Consider the following 18046-nt stretch of genomic DNA (forward strand, 5'->3'; position numbering starts at 1 on the left):
GTATGGAGCGTACTCCACCACGCTACTCCACTGCGGTTTGGTGGAGGTGTTATTACGGCTAATAGCCGGGACCAACGGCTTAACGTGCCCTCCGAAGCACGGAATCATCTTACTTTTTCAGGCAATCAGGTGATTCAAGCCTGAAAAGTCCTTACCAAACAAAGGACAGTCTCACAAAGTGATTTCGACAATGTACCCATCGGGAATCGAACCCGGACCTCCAGATCGTGAGCCTAACTCTCTAACCACTAGACCACGGAGGTTGTTAACAATATATTTTTCAAAATTGTATTATTACATAATACGGGGTGTATGTAAGTGTCATCGCAACGAAAACTAAGCGGGATGATTCAGCTCATTATTCTGAGTTAATATCAAGTGGAATTTTCCATCGTAAAATTCTGAAAAACTGTTTATGGTATGTTATATGTCTATAAATGATTTTACTTAAGTATTTTACAAAAGAGTAGTTTCATTGGAGATGTCCTTAGAAAAGGTTTAGTACGATATACTCTGACCCGGCGTGCGTGTATGAAACGATTGATGAATGTGTAGGAAGCAAGAGAAGTGTGTCAGGATCGAAGCAAATGGAATTCTATAGTCTCTGCTTACCCCGGTGGGAAATAGGCGTGAGTTTATGTATGTATGTAGTTTCAATTTGTTTTTATTTTGAAATTCCGAAATAATTTTGATAACACGGTCACGAATGGCTCGTGCAGTGTTTCATTTAGTGTTCTGGTCACGCATATTAGGGAAATTACGTGTTAATTAATAACTTAATTGTTGCCTCTTATCGACTTCCTGGCCTTTCCTAATTTCCTATTATTTGTTTCGTTATTATACTTATTATTTACTTTATATTTAATAATATTTCACTTTCACTAACGTACGGATTCTTATTAATTATAATAATATAATTTCGCTTTCACTACGGAAATTACTTATTCAAATTATTGTTGGATCCCTTCCGAGGTAGCAAGAAAATGCTATGCGCTTGATGTTGTTATTTAACATGACTTTTATTTAATGGAACAGACAGAAGAAAAAATAACAACAAAAAGAAAAAAAGAGGACGAAGGAAGAGGTAGTGAAGGATTTGTGAGGGCCCCGATACCGACCCCGCCGGCGTGGTCGACGATTTCCCTCATTTAGCGCTTATCGCTATCGACCCACTAGGGTCGATTAATTCTTTCAAATATTTTTCCTCTCAGACGACGCCCTGAGCCGAGGTTCGCGCCAAACTGGGCACCCTCAGGCCTGTTGTCCGGCCAAGTAGTTAATGCCATCTGCGGCAAATCTACAATAAGTCACGTCAAAAAAAAAGAAGGATTTGTGCCATGTTAATGGCAATGGGCTCGCCCCCTATTACACTTGATTTAAACATTAAACATAGCTGGCGAGAAGTGGGTGTATTATACATCTCTGCCTACCCCCTCAGGGATACAGGCGTGATGCTATGAAAATAAATGTTGCAGAAAAGAAAGCTTTATAACTACTTTAAAACTAAAATAATGAAGTAACTTGTTTTAAGACATTTGTTTGTCCCTACCGGAACATTTTATTCAAAATGCGCATTAATATTCGCTATCATTAAATAATTTTGTTTACCTATTACTATTGCCAAAACGCATGTAAACCGGTAGCTACTTCGACTAGTTATCTTGTTAGATAAGACATTAAAAATGTCATTTACTTCACTAAAATAAAATAAAATTAAATATTCCAATAAAACTAGATATAAGAACGCATTAATGACGATACTTTTTGTCACAATTTTCGGTCATCTAACTTAATAACGACCTCTGTGGTCTAGTAATAGGCTAGTTTCCAACTAGTCAAATCAGTTACTTTTTACTAAACGTCAAAGCATGACATTACTCTGGAATTTGTATGAAAAAAGCACACTGTGACGTCATAGAAAAACGTGATAAACTGTCGGATTACGTTTTTCTTGATTAAAATTCACAATTAAATTAAATAGAAAAAAAGAGTTTTAGATCTATTTTTATTTAGTAATCGAAATTTCGTAATTTATCTTGAACCTAGTACACGATCCGAGGTTCTGGCTTCGAATCCTGGTGGGGACATATCACAAACATCACTTTGTGATCCCTAGTTTGATTAGGAAATTAAAAGCTGATGATCAGCCTTCAAATGAAAAAGTGCTGGAAAGAGTTGAAGAAAAGAGAACCATATTGAAGACTATAGAGAACCGGAGAGGAAATATGATTGGCCACCTGATACGACATGATTAATTTATAACAAACATTATAGAAGGAAAAATTTAAGGGAAGAGAGGAAGGGGTAGACCTAGGATAACATTTATGAAACAAATAAAAGAGAAGGTGCAGGTCGTGTCGTATCGGGAGGTGAAGGTTTTGGCGGGAAGAAGAGAGGAATGGCGGTTACTCCACCGACAAGAGCGCAGCTCTTAAATAGAGAGAGAGATCAGCCTTACGAAAGTGGGCTATTTCGTGCTTCGGAGGGCACTATTTAGGTCCTCAGGAAGATGTATTCATCAGGGAGCTATGGCATATCAATACTACTGATGAACTTGACTGATGAGGTCGGTCATTGTCCTTGCAACCCGCATGAGAGAAGTAGCGCTAACTTTGACAAAATAAATTATTACGGAAGACTTTACATATTGAAATTGAACAGCAACGAAAATGTACTAAAGACTTACCAGCATGGTCTTGCGATCTTAGCTTGACCCTCAAATGGGCAAAAGAAAAAAAAAAGTAGCGCTAACGATACTTTTTGTGTCACTTTTTCGTCATCTAAATTGACGATGTAATTTTGTGATTTTATGGCAAAAAGCGCATGTTTCGGCCGTGGCTACGCACGGTTACCATGATTGATGACACAGATACCTCTGGGACACCTCCAAAGTCCAAAGATAGACTGCAAAGTTCATTGACCCCTCAAAATATGAAGGGCGAAACGCGTGACTTTTGATGATTTTTCTGCCGATTGTTTTTTGTTTCTGACCAAGGCTCTGATGGTATCGTTAGTGAAAAAACGTTTCGTGCGTTCGATTACAATCTATAAAACTAGCGAGTACTTTGTTGACAAAAGATTCGCAAATAATTGAGTAATCAGAAAATGAAAAAGTATTTATAGTTATTTTTTTCTACGACTAAGCACGTGTTTTATTTTTAAATTGTTATTGCAGAAGATATTGTCATACCTAATATGCAAAGGAAAAAAGTTATTTAAATCCAATTTAGGCGACAGGATTCGCTTTAATTCCAATTAATCGCAGTTACACGGATTCCGTGAACAGTAGTTTTGAACTCACGATCCGGAGTTCCCGGGTTCGAATCCCTCATCTACGATAAGAAGTAACTTGTGCGGCAATCAATTTAAAATAGATTTTTGTGTATGTTATTCTATATGTTGTATTTTTTTTTGCATTGAACCATATCATCTTAATGTACTTTATAACAACATAATAATATCAATGCTGAAAAAGTACGTTTTTCTAAAATTCCTTGTTAAACGCAAAAAATATCTCTCCCGGGCTTGTCCCATTGCCAGTTTCAGTTTAACTTACAGATATTTACATACTTTTTCTGTATCAGATGCTAAATTAAAGTATGTTAAGCAAGAATTTAAATAATAACAAAAAAATACTTTGTGACCCCTAGTTTGGTTAGGGCATTGCGGGCTCATCATTCGATTGTCCGAAAGCATGATGATCCGTGCTGCAGAAGCCACGTTAAGTATTCGGTCCCGGCCACTATTTACTTAAGTAAGTATTGCAGGCGTTAAATGAGCCATGTCAGGGGCCTTTGACAGCCCAATAGTAACTCTGACAACAGGGTTGATCAGGTCGGATTAAACTCACAACACGAGAGAAGACAGCAGTCACCTTGAACCCACTATAGCATTAAACACACGCTGTTACAGCCTCCATGGTCTAGTGGTTAGAGCGTAGGGTTCACGACTTGGAGGTCCGGGTTCGATTCCCGATGGGGACATTGTCGAAATCACTTCGTGAGACTGTCCTTTGTTTGGTAAGGACATTGCAGGCTTGAATCATTTGATTTTCCGAAAATGTAAGATGATTCCATGCTTCGGAAGGCACGCTAAGCCGTTGGTCCTGGGTTACTAGCCCAAACACCTCCACCAACCCGCAGTGGAGCAGCGTGGTGGAGTATGCTCCATACCTCCTCCAGTTGATTAAGCCCTGTGCCCAGCAGTGGGACGTGTATAGGCTTTTTATGTTTATGTAACAAACCATAATGCGTGACAGTTAGCTATACCTAATGCGTGTTTGACAACATAGTGTATGCATATTATGTATGTATGATGTGAGTGTGAGTCAAGATATGAGGAGAGTGCATCAAAACAGGCCATCAGGCGACCTTCGCAACACAATAGAACACGGCTGGAGATTACTGGCTGATTTCCTTTTGCATATCAACTGCTATTAACTTAAGGAAATGGTGTAACCTTTTAAGAAGCTTTTGTGTACGTGAACCGGGTGGATTTCTTAGGGTTTATTAATAGCTGTATAACATATAGCTTTATTGTAATGGATATGAGAGTCTGGTAAACAGTTTGTAAGGTCAAAAGGACGCGCATTTACGGTGTACGTTGAAAGAAAGTATCGCAAAGAATCGGAGCTGTGTTCTGATAACTTTGTGGCTCTGCTCAGTCCATTAGTAATAACGGGCATGAGATCGTATATGGAATATGTTGTTAATGAACCGAAAGTTCGAGCAGAACTTTATAAACTTAACTATATTTTATATACGAAGTGCGAGTAATATATATGTGTGATAAAGTCCCTGAAACATTAAGACTGTTGTGGATGACATAATCAGCTAGGAATGCAGCTAAAATTCACTTTCCACATTCTTCCATATGTATTTTTTATGGCCACGTTACGTAACGATAAGACACAGTCTATCAAAGGAATAGTAAGTTACGAACAAGTATGAAATTTCATTACTCTGCCGTTCATTCACATTTCATACCACTCCGAGATTACTCACAGCTTATAAAACATAAATACGAAACAAAAGGAACAAACATTTCTTTATTAACAGTCTGACAACAAAATTCTTCAGCACCATTCCATCATGTATGATTATAGTGATGTCAATGGAAAAAAATGTTAAAATCACTTGTGTTAATAGTACAATTGTATGGACTGTGACAAATTGTTTTAGTCACAATTGGCGATTTTGAGTAGAAGTGTACCTACTTAGTGTTGTGCTATTACGCATTTAGCGTGATAGTTTATCACCTGTTTTATTTGCTTTTAATTTATTTTTATTTATTGTATTCATATTTTGGCGTAATCGCAAACACAAGGCTGTTCTTAGTGGTCTGGATTATGAATATTCTTTTTTACGGAAAAATTAAACAAAAATATTAACTCAATTTTCTTGTGGTTCAAATTTATTTTTCTGCCTACCTGATTGTATAAGTGTGTACAGTAATTCATTTTAAGTAGGTACCTGTTAAGAATTAATTAAATATCCTGTTCGAACTATGTGCAGAATATTAAATAAAATTATTTCCTATTATAATTGTATGTGCCAAATAAACATTTTACAATACGACAAACATACCTATTTAGCTAGCTGATTAATTCCAACATTAATAGTCAACCCAAATCTATTATCACAACGCATTGTGAGCTTAAATAGGACAAACAGGACTGAGGTCATTACCAAGGTCAGGAAAACCAAATGGTTACTCATGCGGTAATGAATGGCAGGGTAATTTGTGGTTTTGTTGTCATTTGGGATAGTACACTCAGCCGGTGACTGTTCGTAAACTGATTGGCAATAGAGGTCTTTTTATAAAAAGCATTGATTTACCGTTGGCTTTTATATTGAAATAACTTATAGAACCTGTTTTGGCAAAAACAAAAAAAAACTTTTATAAAAAAAGCATGCTATTCAACATCATCATCTCAATAAATTAATGAAAATAAATAAGAAATTGGGCTTGTTTTACTATGTTAATCAAAAACAAGTTTATATTAAGCTTTACTACTAAACAAACAAGGTGTAAAATGCATCTCATCAATGATTTATGTTATTTAACACCAAACAGGAAATGTGAAATGTAGACCGAATTACTCAATTTGAAAATGTATACCTGTTTACTTACATTCCATTTTAGTGTAATTTCTCAAATCAAACCATTCGTTATAATTCTTATAATGCCTGAGTCGTGCATATTTGAAATATTATGGGATCATCAAAACTGTATGGATCTTATTCCATTTATGTGGTTCTGTTTATTAAGTATCTGATATAGTAGTGGTCAAATTTGATTTTTAATTTTCTAACACTATCAAACCACATAAAAATTACTCTAAAAACAAACCATTTTTCAAATAAACATGTAAATCTATGGCACGGTGCCTATTACTATGATAATCAAAGAAATGGCAAGTACGTTGATTTGCAGCCAAATAAAAGAATGTGTTGACGAGCCAAATACGATGACAATCTTAATGCGAATTATTTAAGGAATTGTAATGATGCAATATTTTGTGTTTACACCTGAACAACATTGCGACAAGAGACTTAAGAGATTGATTAATTAAATCTATTTAAACAGTAGAGTGCAGTATATTTCTCAACTAAGACTTCTTGGCATGACTTTGGTATAAACTTTTTATCACAATTTATGTGTAAACATATTTATAAACACTGATGATAGTGGTGTTACGTGAACACATTTGCGATGGAGGCATATTTGTTGAGTAGGTAGTACATTTAATTGGATTTGCTTTCATATTACAAAATATTAGGCAAGTACTTTCATTATTTAATCCTGATATTTATCTATGATTTAAAAATAGAACTTCCATATTTAACAGTTGTGGAAAAAAATATATGATAAAGATCTTTTACTAATACAATAAAGGAAGTAGGTAAAAAAAAACCTTTGCAAATCTACAGTACAATCTTTTAATTAGAAATTAAACTTTGCAATTTATTTATCGTAATCAATTTATCAAAAGGTATTTACAGCTTTGATATCAAGTAAGAAACGTCATCAAGCATGTAAAATGGATTATCAATACTGTATAATCAGTATATAAAATGATTATGATCTTTATAATTTTTTATAATTCTTAGAAGTAGGTAGTAATTAATTAAGTGGTAAATAATTTTAAGGAAACTATGGCCGTATTTTTATCCATTGTAAATTAATACTTCTACCATTATTGACACCGTATTCTTATTAGCTATGAAATTCCAGCATGTGTTTATTTGTAAACAAACAAGTGTAATGAAAATGTCCACTTACTTTGAAAACTTCAGAGAAGAATCCAGAGCCAATCTTCTCCAGCACAAAGTCATCGAAGGGGTAGAGGGCTGCAACGGCTGTCCGAAGAGCCTTGCACGAGGAGCCCGTGACCCGGCGATCCCCATGCCCCTCCCCCTCACTGACACTCGACTCCTTATCACACTCATCATCACAACACACCGCACGCTTCGTCCTGTCCCGTCCTCCACCGTTCTCCTGGAAGCGACGCCCCACCTTCGAGTGAGGCCCCCTTACGAACCTCCCGGCCTTAGCGTTCTCATCCAAGTTCGTAAAACTCTCCGCTATCTTCAGCACCTTCGTAGGCTTCCGCCGCTCGAACCTGCTCTTCCCCGTCTCCAAATACTCGTCTTGCATTATAGCTGATGGTCAACCTATCCCGCTTCCAACATAGTGCTTCAAGTGTCCTCGAAGCTACTACAAATACAAAGTAGCATTTCACATCCGCGGCACTATCTAACTGGCGGTACTTGAAAGTATGCGAAATAACATTATAATCACAAAAACGAAGTCGATTTTTGCGACTGTCACTTTCACATATTTGTACACATCCCCGTGTTTATCGTGAATATTTGCAGTTTATTTCTATTTGTACTGAACACTGGAGTTTGTATACCCGATTTATAAGTTATGCGGTAATTATTCTTTCAGATAAACATTCCAATTGACCGACGACGCGCATTCAAGCAAGCAAAGTAAAGGAAGCAAAAGCAAGCGAGAAACACACACCTACAACAACTGACATGACACTGACAGCGCGATGATGGCAGCACTGTCACGAGATTTATGCTGATGTTGGTAGCATTGCGTTATGGTCGCGTTCGGTGAAAATATTCGGTTAACATCGGTTTTCTGATAACGTTATTTAAAAAATATTTAACCGTTACTATCTAAGCTACGAATGTGTGAACGCGGCATATATAATGCTAAGTATTGCGCGGAATTTGAATTTGTTTAGGTTGCGTCTTGTAACTATGTCTGTGTGTAAGTGATCTGAATAAAAACCAAGGGATATTTATTTTTGCTGTTTATTTTATAATCCATGCTGACGACTATGTACTTACAACTAATTTTAAATGTACTATATCACACAATTGAAACATAACGATTTCTTACACCTCTTGAAAAATTACCGTATGTTGTTGATAAGATATTTTTTCATGAGGTTTCTATCTCCTTGTTCCAATAAATTATAGTCGATCGACATTGTTGCAATATTGTACCATTTATCTGAAACATTCCACGCAATTAGTTTTTTTGTTGCGAACTCGGTAGTAAACTAATTGAGACAAATAAGTAGTATGTAGATTTAGTATGGCCAAGTAGTACCTACTTAATATTTTTACAGACGGACATATACCTGCATGATATACTTCACGTTCGTCATTCAAACCAGACTAGGCAGGGGCACAAATTATGGCCAAAGGAAACTTCCTCAGATGGATTATGATGATCTGATACTAAGGTGATAGATTACAGATAGATAACCATGTTAGTGACGGTATAACATTATTGCAAACTTTAAAAAATATATTAACCGCAAGTAATTTAGATTTCTCATCAAAAAATCAAAACATCTCGCAAGCTCTCCAGCGCAAGTAATCCCTATGAAAGTGAGAAAAAAGGATTATCAGAAAAATATTAAGTAAATTCTACGGTTGATAGTTCTTAATATTAATGTTCCAAATTTAAATATTATAAATAGAGTTGTGTTTTGTTGAACAGAAACTCGGAAGTGTGTCTTTTGTTTATTTTTGATGAAAAATATAGGAGGAGCTACCTGGCCGGAAATTATAATTAAAATGTTGGTACATTTCTACAGTACCTATTTTTTTCTGTGGAGTACTTCTGCTCCTAGCAGTAAGCATTTTTGTTGTATGATTAATCTCGAAGAAAGGTTCAGATCAAATTATTTTTCTATATCTTACGGGGTTTACCTCATTTATCTTGAGGCTCTTGATTCTAGTTTTTTTACTCACAAAGTTAATTTATTTTTGATTGGTAGCAATTCGCTGGAGATCGTAAAATGTAGCCAGTTAAAGGGGAGGCCTTTGACACAAGGGACTACTGCGGACCACTATTGGCTAGTAAGATAAGATTTTTTTAGTACTTAAGTATTTTCTCGTTGTTTAGTTGACGGCAACAATGAACAGACCAAAACTATAATCTCTCTGTCACAATTATAAAATAACAACGCTAGCATCATTATTCACAAATGTCTACTAACTATTAAAAATTTAACGCTCAATAGCTATAAATACAAATATATTATTGCTGTCGCGATTTTTATTATCTAAAATTAACCTTAACTACTTATACATTGATCTCAAAATGAGTATTCGTTCTTTCACTTATCTAAATTTAATCTTAACTATGTCTTACCTATATTAGTATTGCTTGATTGAGGAAAACATTGCTTTCCTTGGAAAAGTTGTAACAAATACAATAAGTTATTACTATAAGCGACCATCAAATGGTGCAGTAACAAACATCTATCGTCGTTTGGAAGAAAACTGTACAAATGATCTTCAAAATGTCCCAATTAATTAAGCTTTTAACACGTAAAGAAACCCAAAATATACACATGTAACTAAATAATGTAAACTACTTACAAATAAAATTATAATTATAAATGTTAGATTTGAACAAATTATTTTAGTAGGTATAAGAAAACTTAAGTTAACGCTAAATTATTCTAACTACAGCATAACCATGTTAAAAATAGTTTTGTACATTTCTAAGCTTCTCGAGTGATAGTTTACAGTGCAGTCATATAGTTGTCAAAATTTAATGTAAGTAGTAAGTTTACATTAAAACTTTGCACATTAATGATGGCACTGTAAAGTGCAATAAACTAATTTGTAGTAATGATATTGTTCGATAGAAAACGCTAAATCGCTAATAACAAATGTATAGAATATGTACCAACTTGAGTTAGAATTTAAGAGTACAGTCTTCAAAGCCGAGTTATAAGTATTTATGTCTAATTTCCAAGTCTGTGTTGCGTCTGTGCGTAAAATTGCTATTTGAAATCTTAAAGGAAACGTCGAAAGAAACGTGCTGTGCTAAAAACTTTAAACAACTCTGTAGATTTAACACGCAAACAATATTTTCTTGCTGTAATGTACTTGACTTTATACATAGATACTATGACTACATGTAGATAGTTTAGAACCTCTATAAAGTGTTGCAACAAGAAACAATTTCACAACCATTCGCATCAACTCTGTCAATCTTTCTACGCGCTTATGTTGACCGAGACATAGGCCAAAGTCACCATTACAGTTACGTATAGATAATTATTTAGGATTGAAGAGTGGCTTCATACGAAGCTTTATACGTTACAGAGGCGGCAATTATCTTGCCGCCGCCGTAGTCGACGATTTCCCTCATCATACCCCTCAAAATTCTTTCAGACGACGCCCTAAGCTGAGGTTTGCGCCCAACTGGGCACCCTCAGGCTTGTTGTCTTAAATTTTGTACCCAGTGAGAGCCCTCAACGCTCATTTGTCCGGCCAATTAGGTAAAGCCAATTGCGGCAAATCTACATTTCATATTTCGTATGACGCCACTCTTGTTTAGGAAAGGGGGTTGAGCTCCAAACTCTAACAGTCACTGCATATTTGTCGAATATAATTACAAACATAATGGAAAGATACACAAAAGGTTTTTCTTAATATTTCTTTTGCTAACGGTTTTTTGTAGATGAAAAATCGAGTTGAAAATTATAGCACAATCGGGCGTTTATTTTCACACTTTTATTTTATATTTCACTTTAATGTGCTATTATTTTCAATGAGTGACTTTCCAGGCTTCGTTTACCAAAAACAATATAGATGGCGTTGTATTTTCTCATTACTCTGGTAAGTACATAATTATTCCAAAATACAATGTAATGGCAAACAAAAGCATGATTGTATTATTATAATAATAATTGTTGCTTGATATTTGGTTCACATTATGTATAGAAGTATGTTGCATCCCATATTGCTTTTCTTTATTTTGAACAGAATCATAATGGGTGGAAGATGCAATTGTGCCTGGGTGTAATATTCATTTATGGGTACCCAAAATAAAAGATAAAAGATAGTGGCCCCGATTCCTGCAGACACCGCCTAATTTAATTTTAAGTTATATCCGTCATTTCATATCCGTCGAAAAGGAAAGGGACGGATGATTCACAGCTCTTAATTTTAGGAAGAATGAGTAAATTAATGAATAACCCGGGCGAATCAAAAGGTACGTCGCTGGTATGCAGTCCGTTTGACGTGCTGTCTACTTAACTGTGTCGGGTTATTGACGGATGTAAAATTTTTAGACGGTTGGTTTAGATTTGTGCTTAAAATTGACGTGTGTTCCATAAATTTTATGCTTGTCGATTACCCGTCCCTTTCCTTTTCGGCGGATAAGAAAATGACAGATATAACTTAAAATAAAATTAGATGGTATTTACAGGAATTAGCACCATTATGTCTGTGAAAACGAAGGCAAATCTGTACAACGTCTATACTGTCCATCTATATTGTTTTTGAGGAAAGTAGCCTAGAAAGACCCTCTTTACATTATTGGCCTGTGTAAGTAAAGAGTAGGTACCTATTAACAAATGAGTCATTCTAAAAAAACAATATGAAGAAATCTACGTAAAATTTTTACTAAGATTTTCAACCTCAATTAATTACCACAATGTAAAAGAGGCGTTGGTTATATAATTTATTGTGACAAAATATTAAGTTAAGGTAATTAATTGTATCAAGATTTATAATATTATGTGCATCCAATATTCAAAAAACGAGATAGATAAATAGGTATACATACAAAGTTGTATAAATATAAAAATCATCGAGTACGTTTACAAGGATTTAGGCGATTGGGACTATCTATAATACAGTTATTATTATTTATGTGATATAATTTTATTCGTTATCTATTTGACAATTTACATATAAAGTAAACTTAAATGAATCAAAGGGTACTAACAGTGCTGCTAATTCATATTTCGACTGTTCGATGTCTTGTGTCTAGCAGCTAATTTGAACCTTGCGCGATCGTAAAACGTCTTACTTGTGTTTTACATGTTTGTGATTTTGTAAAATGTTTTTACATTTGCCAAATGTTGTTTGTTGTTTTGAGAATTGGCCTTTGATAGACAAGAATGGAGAATGCTACACCGACAACAGATTCTTAGTCATGTGATGAAATGTTGTTTAAGATTATTCAGAAAGTGATTAATATCATTTCGCCGGATTCGCTAAAAGTAATACAAAAGTATTACTTTTAGTTAGCAGTAGGTAAGTAAGTTATTTAATTTACATAATACCAATTATAGGATTCTACTTTTGTTTTGTTGCCTACTTTATATTTTGTTGGAGAGAAATACAGGCTTTATAGGCTTCTCTCAATAGTAAACGTTTTCTATTACTACAATAGGCTACTTAAAAACTAAGTCAAATGAGATGCTTTGTACGAAACGTCAAAACGATTTTAATTTGAGTTTGTATGGAAATACTGTCCTGTGACGTCATCAATAAAAGCGGTCAAACGTCGTACTCATTGTTAGCTGATTCATAAATAAAATTCGAAAATTATTTAAATAGTAAAATGAGATAGACTGGCTTCTATTTTAGATTAACATTAAGTTATACAGTTTGACAGTTTCTTTGTTTATTGAAATGTGACGTCACTGGGCAAAATGTCACGTGACCAACCGTCTTCGCGCGAAATTTGAAATTAGTGAAGAAGAATACTCACGTCTTTTCTATACTATAAAGCTTTTTTTAAGAAAATAAAATATTTTAAGAGGTATAAAATAAGAGTTTGTAATTATTAAAATATTTATCCAAAAACTGTCAAGTAGTCAATAGTTATGGGCGATTTTGTCATCATAAGGTTCATTGATAACCTTAGGACATCGTACCAACAGTGGCTGTAAGTAGTCTTTAATTACTTGTGGCTCTGCCCACCCCATTAGGGATTACGGGCGAGAGTTTATATATGTATACGTTGGTGATCATAGAAATAGAAATGATTACCATTTGGCCTCCAACATGAATGAGCTGCCATAATTCCTTTAGCATCAACGTTTATAAATACGCTCATAAGTTCAAATTAGCTGCTATTAAATTGCTTAAGAACTAAAATTGTTTTGTTTACTCTATAATTACAACGGTTCGGTGTTTAAAATGACTAAGTTAGGGAACTGAGAATCATCTCGGTATGATGTAGTGGATGATGATAGCAAGGTAGACGATTGGTGATGACGGTATCCTTAACAAGGGTTGGCTGCTCGCTTGATCTTGGCATTCACCTGAAGAAAAGAATGGAGTTTATTGTCTAATTAAAATAATAACATAAAATAGCATCACGCCTGTCTCCCTGAAGGAGTAGGCAGAGGTACATAGTATATACGCCCACTCTTCGCTATGTACAAGTCCCATGGGTTGGTTTCCCCTTCGCGTTGGAAAGTCTAATTGGCAGTGCTCCGGAGGTCCCGGGTTCAAATTCCGGTGGGAACATATCACTAAAATCACATTGTGAATCCTAGTTTGATTAGGACATTACAGGCTGATCACCTGATTGTCCGAAAGTAAGGTGATCCTTCGGAAGGCACTTTATGCCGTTGGTCCCGGCTACTATTTACCATGTCAGGGGCCTTTGGCGGCTCAATAATAACCCTGACACCAGAGTTGATGGGGTTGGTAATACACCTCACAACCCACACGATAGAAGAAGAGTGGCTTTCGGGCACCTAACCGGAAGATATACCTCCCTCTGTAGGTTGTGAGGTCAATAACCGATGTAACCAATGCCGGTCCCTAAAGAGCTGGTGAAGCGTACCTCGTGAAACAGTTCAAACTCACCAGTAGTAGTGGCATCAAACACAAGCGGTTCAGGTTCAGTAGCAGCCCGCTCGCAGTTGCTGGCAGACCGCGTGAGCTCTAGCGCTCCGCTGCGGGCCTCACGCGACACAAAGCAGTACCGCCGTGCTGCAGTACTGTCCCTGGTGACTGGTGTGGTTACCACGAACGAGGCGCCGCTCTCGTACCAGCCGCCGTGGCAGGTGTATGCTGGAATGGAGTAATAGGAAATTTTACACAACATAAGAACAACTCACAACTTTATCCATACTAGGGCAATCAGAAGTACATAAAACTCAAGATACACTAAGTACCTACACCTCACCGAACTTTCTGTTAGACCAACGACTCACCGCCCGGACACTAATCGTCCCTGACACCGCATAAGGGCGTATCTCAGTTTTTTGCAAAAATGAGTTATTTATACCATTTTGATCGTCTAAACGAGATCTACAACGTCGCAAAAGGGTGTAGCTTTAATCACAGTATTTAAGAATTTAAGGGAAGGGCGTATCTCAAATCACGAAAAAAAAGAGCAATGCAAAAGGACGTAATTGAAATACGCCATTATGTCGTACTTCTTCAACTTGAGATACGCCCTTACTCAGTGACTTCATTATCGTTTATTTGTTTACTTGCGCCCGCATGAAGTAAATATCTTCCGGTGTTATTAACAAAATATATATTTTTTAAGTGCCTCCAAGTAAAATTTTGTGTGCCATCGAATATTCAACTCACAGGTAAGTTGTAAAAATTCAGGTAATCCTTTGACTTCTAATAAAGACAATAATGAAAATGATTATGACAATTTAAACCATCTTTCTGTTTCATCCATTGCACTGTCGACAGCTGAAGTAGAAACCTCAGACAGTATGATGGCAATTGCCAGTTTTATTACTTCCAGCTTAACTAATTTCGACGATGAAGATTTACGTGATTTTAAGCAGGCTTGAATTTATAGAAAAAGACACAGCAATGCTTCGTACAGACAACCCAAGTTTTTCCAATACCATACAACCAGTCTTAGATGTCACAACAGAAAAAAAAACATTTTATTCGAATCAAGTCTTGGAACAAACAAAAATTAAAACGAGAGTTTTCCTGATAATATTCAAAACCTGTTAAAAATTCGTGAAAATATGAATTCAGCTCAGCCAAGATTATAGATCGTGATTACGAAGATGCTGAAACTTTCTGCCCCTCTAATAGTTTTACGCCTGAATTGTTTGGAGACCTCAGTGACCTAAATGATCCTGACTACATGCCTGAGTATATGACGTGTCATAAATCACCAAAACATACATAATCTGCTCCAGATTGTAACAACCACCAATCATGTGAAGTAGGACATTGTAAAGAAGTTGTTCAGAACAGGAGCTAATGTTTTCGATGCTCCGTTCTTCTCTGCAAAGTGCATTTCAAAGAAGACAATCTACAATGTACAACGCATGGATCCAAAAAATTGCACAACATAGGCTACCGAAACGATGTATACGTATATGTACCGCAATCATGTGAAGTCACAGATTGAATGAATAAAGTATTCAGCTCGTGTCATCGATGCTCTATCTAGACACGCGGTAGCGTGTCAAGCCAAGTTCAAGAAACAGAACTGGCGAGCCACATCGTGTATAATATTACACGAACCATTTGGAGCCACTTTTGACATCCTCATAAATCAAAAACTTTTTCACATAAACGTATAGATAGATAGATAGATAAAAATATTTATTTGGTCTACAGACACACAAGCACGTATCAAATTTGGCTCATATATTGAGACTTGCGAGGTACATATGTGTTCTAAATTTTATAAGCTTATCTCAAACGGTTATTTACTATTTACGGTTATTGACTGACTGACTGGCCTATATATTAAAACTCTAACCCAGTTCCAGATGACCAAGAGAGTTAAAATTTGGTATGCAGATAGGTAATTAGATGAATACAAAAGAATATATAAAAAACTGGCAATTTTTTTTTTTTCAAAAACATAAATGTGATATGAGAGCCACGTTCAATATAATGATAAATGCCTTGGTTGTTGACTTCAACGACAAAAGAAGTGAGATCTAATTGGGTGCCAAGTTCAATGGTCAGTCCTGGAATTTATGTATAAGTAACAGTATAACATATCATATCTTCTTATAACATAAGATAATGTATTGTAGCCTAAGGTCTGTCTACAATTTTGATCTCTTTAGTTTTAAGAATATTTTGTTTCTTAATTGCACAGATCTTAGATCTTTATTGTTTTTGTTTTTTTTTGTACACGATATAAAATATTACACATGAAAGTACCTACATTTAAACACACACACACACGCAATCGCTTTTATATACAAACACATACATACATACAAACGCGTACACACACACACGCACATTTTAATATCTTATGTTCCTACGTTCTGTATTTTTTAAGTGTTTTTAAATGATGACAAATTGTTTTTTCGGCATCAAACATAAATAATTTGCCGTTCGTAATGAATTTGTTTTATTTAAAATATAGGATAATTAGTAACACTTTCTACTTGCACCCATATTCAACTCTCCATACCTATTAAGAGAGGCGCCACAAAGGGGCGTTAGTGACTTTCAGGCCTTTTTTTCAGGAAACCATGCATTTTTCGGAAGTCTAAGAACTATAAATCTATGCCTTATTTCAACCTTTATCCACCTTATAAATATCATGGCTGTATCTATATTACTTTAGATTTTATGAACTGAAAACCCGAGGAACTCGGAGAAAAAAACAGTTTTTTCGCTCTCCTGAAAAGTTAGGAAAACTGAGATACGCCCTTATGCTTTGTCAGGGGACTTCATACAAACAACCTCGCTTTACACAGACACTACACATTGACATTATCGTACACGTGCAACTGCGTGTGTGACCTCTGAGGGCTGCCAATTACAATACCTACTTAATTTACCTGTCGTTACTTAGGTAGGTAGGTAGTACTACTTACGGAAGATGCTTTCGTAAGTAAGTTTTCGTAAGTCCAAAAGTTTTGGACATTAAAGGTTCACAATATAAATAATTAGAATTTATATACTTGACTTAATAAATCACTGAACTACGGCCATGAAGAAAATTTGGAGAAACGTGTGCAAGCATAATTATGAGTACTTAAGTGCAACATTAATCATAATTCTAACTCACCAGTAACTAACTCCTTGTTCTCACACGTCGAATAGAACTCCATATTCTTGACGGAATTGCAGCCAACTTCAAGTCGGTTGTAGTTGCTGACTGCGCAACCAACTTCATTCGCATCCAGTTGTCTTCTACTCCTCAACATAGGAGCATCGGACATATTCCTTACGCTAAAATTGAACAACCTAGTGCCGTTAACTCTACGATTATGTTCCAACATTGCTTTTTCTCGTTTACTTCTAGAATCTCTATCGTTAATTTCTTCTTCGTGAGACGATCTTACACTTCTTTTATGACGATTTTGGATGGTGTACTTCCCAGAATATGGACATTCTTTCGATTCTGGATTGCTTGCTGGAAATAAAAGAGGGATATTATTATCTAGAAAACAGGATTGGTGAGAGTGAAAGGATTCTGTTTGAGAGTAGCGGCCCGAAGTGGGCCGATATAGATAAGTGCGGAATGAAGGGAAAACGTTCACTACGCCAGTTAAATCGCCACCAGGGTCCTGAAGTGTTTTGTTGTCACGGTTGCATCTGTGGCTAGAGTAATCAGGTCGTTAGAATCATATTAGGTGTTTCTGACGCCGATATTTTTCGGTGTAGTCTCTAAGCGGGATGTACGAAAACAGCAACTACCAAGAACTTTGCGGAGCACAGTCGAAGTAAGGTTAAGAAGTTAGTTTGAGCCCTTGGGCCAATCTGAAGGAACCACAGAGCCCTGGCTTTTCGCA

General features: G+C 35.8%; 2 protein-coding genes across 7 annotated transcripts in view; both read right to left on the bottom strand.

Moving 5' to 3' along the window:
* Positions 1-8054, bottom strand: part of LOC126366581 (uncharacterized) — a 121716-nt gene extending 113662 nt beyond the window's left edge. Inside the window, exon 1 of the mRNA XM_050009730.1 lies at positions 7285-8054. Coding sequence (XP_049865687.1) covers positions 7285-7659 — 375 coding nt within the window. The 5' untranslated portion in view covers positions 7660-8054. The remainder of the gene's footprint in view (positions 1-7284) is intronic.
* Positions 8055-13356: 5302 nt separating this feature from the next.
* The window catches only part of LOC126366593 (uncharacterized), a 129730-nt gene continuing 125040 nt past the window's right edge, over positions 13357-18046 (bottom strand). For all 6 annotated transcript variants that reach the window (XM_050009755.1, XM_050009757.1, XM_050009756.1 and 3 more), the window contains exons 11-13: positions 17320-17667; positions 14160-14366; positions 13357-13606 (exon numbers count right to left, since the gene is read on the bottom strand). In XM_050009755.1, coding sequence (XP_049865712.1) covers positions 13506-13606; positions 14160-14366; positions 17320-17667 — 656 coding nt within the window. In that variant the 3' untranslated portion in view covers positions 13357-13505. The remainder of the gene's footprint in view (positions 13607-14159; positions 14367-17319; positions 17668-18046) is intronic.

The sequence above is a fragment of the Pectinophora gossypiella genome, chromosome 5 (genome assembly GCF_024362695.1).
Source record: "Pectinophora gossypiella chromosome 5, ilPecGoss1.1, whole genome shotgun sequence".
NCBI classification, from domain to species: domain Eukaryota; kingdom Metazoa; phylum Arthropoda; class Insecta; order Lepidoptera; family Gelechiidae; genus Pectinophora; species Pectinophora gossypiella.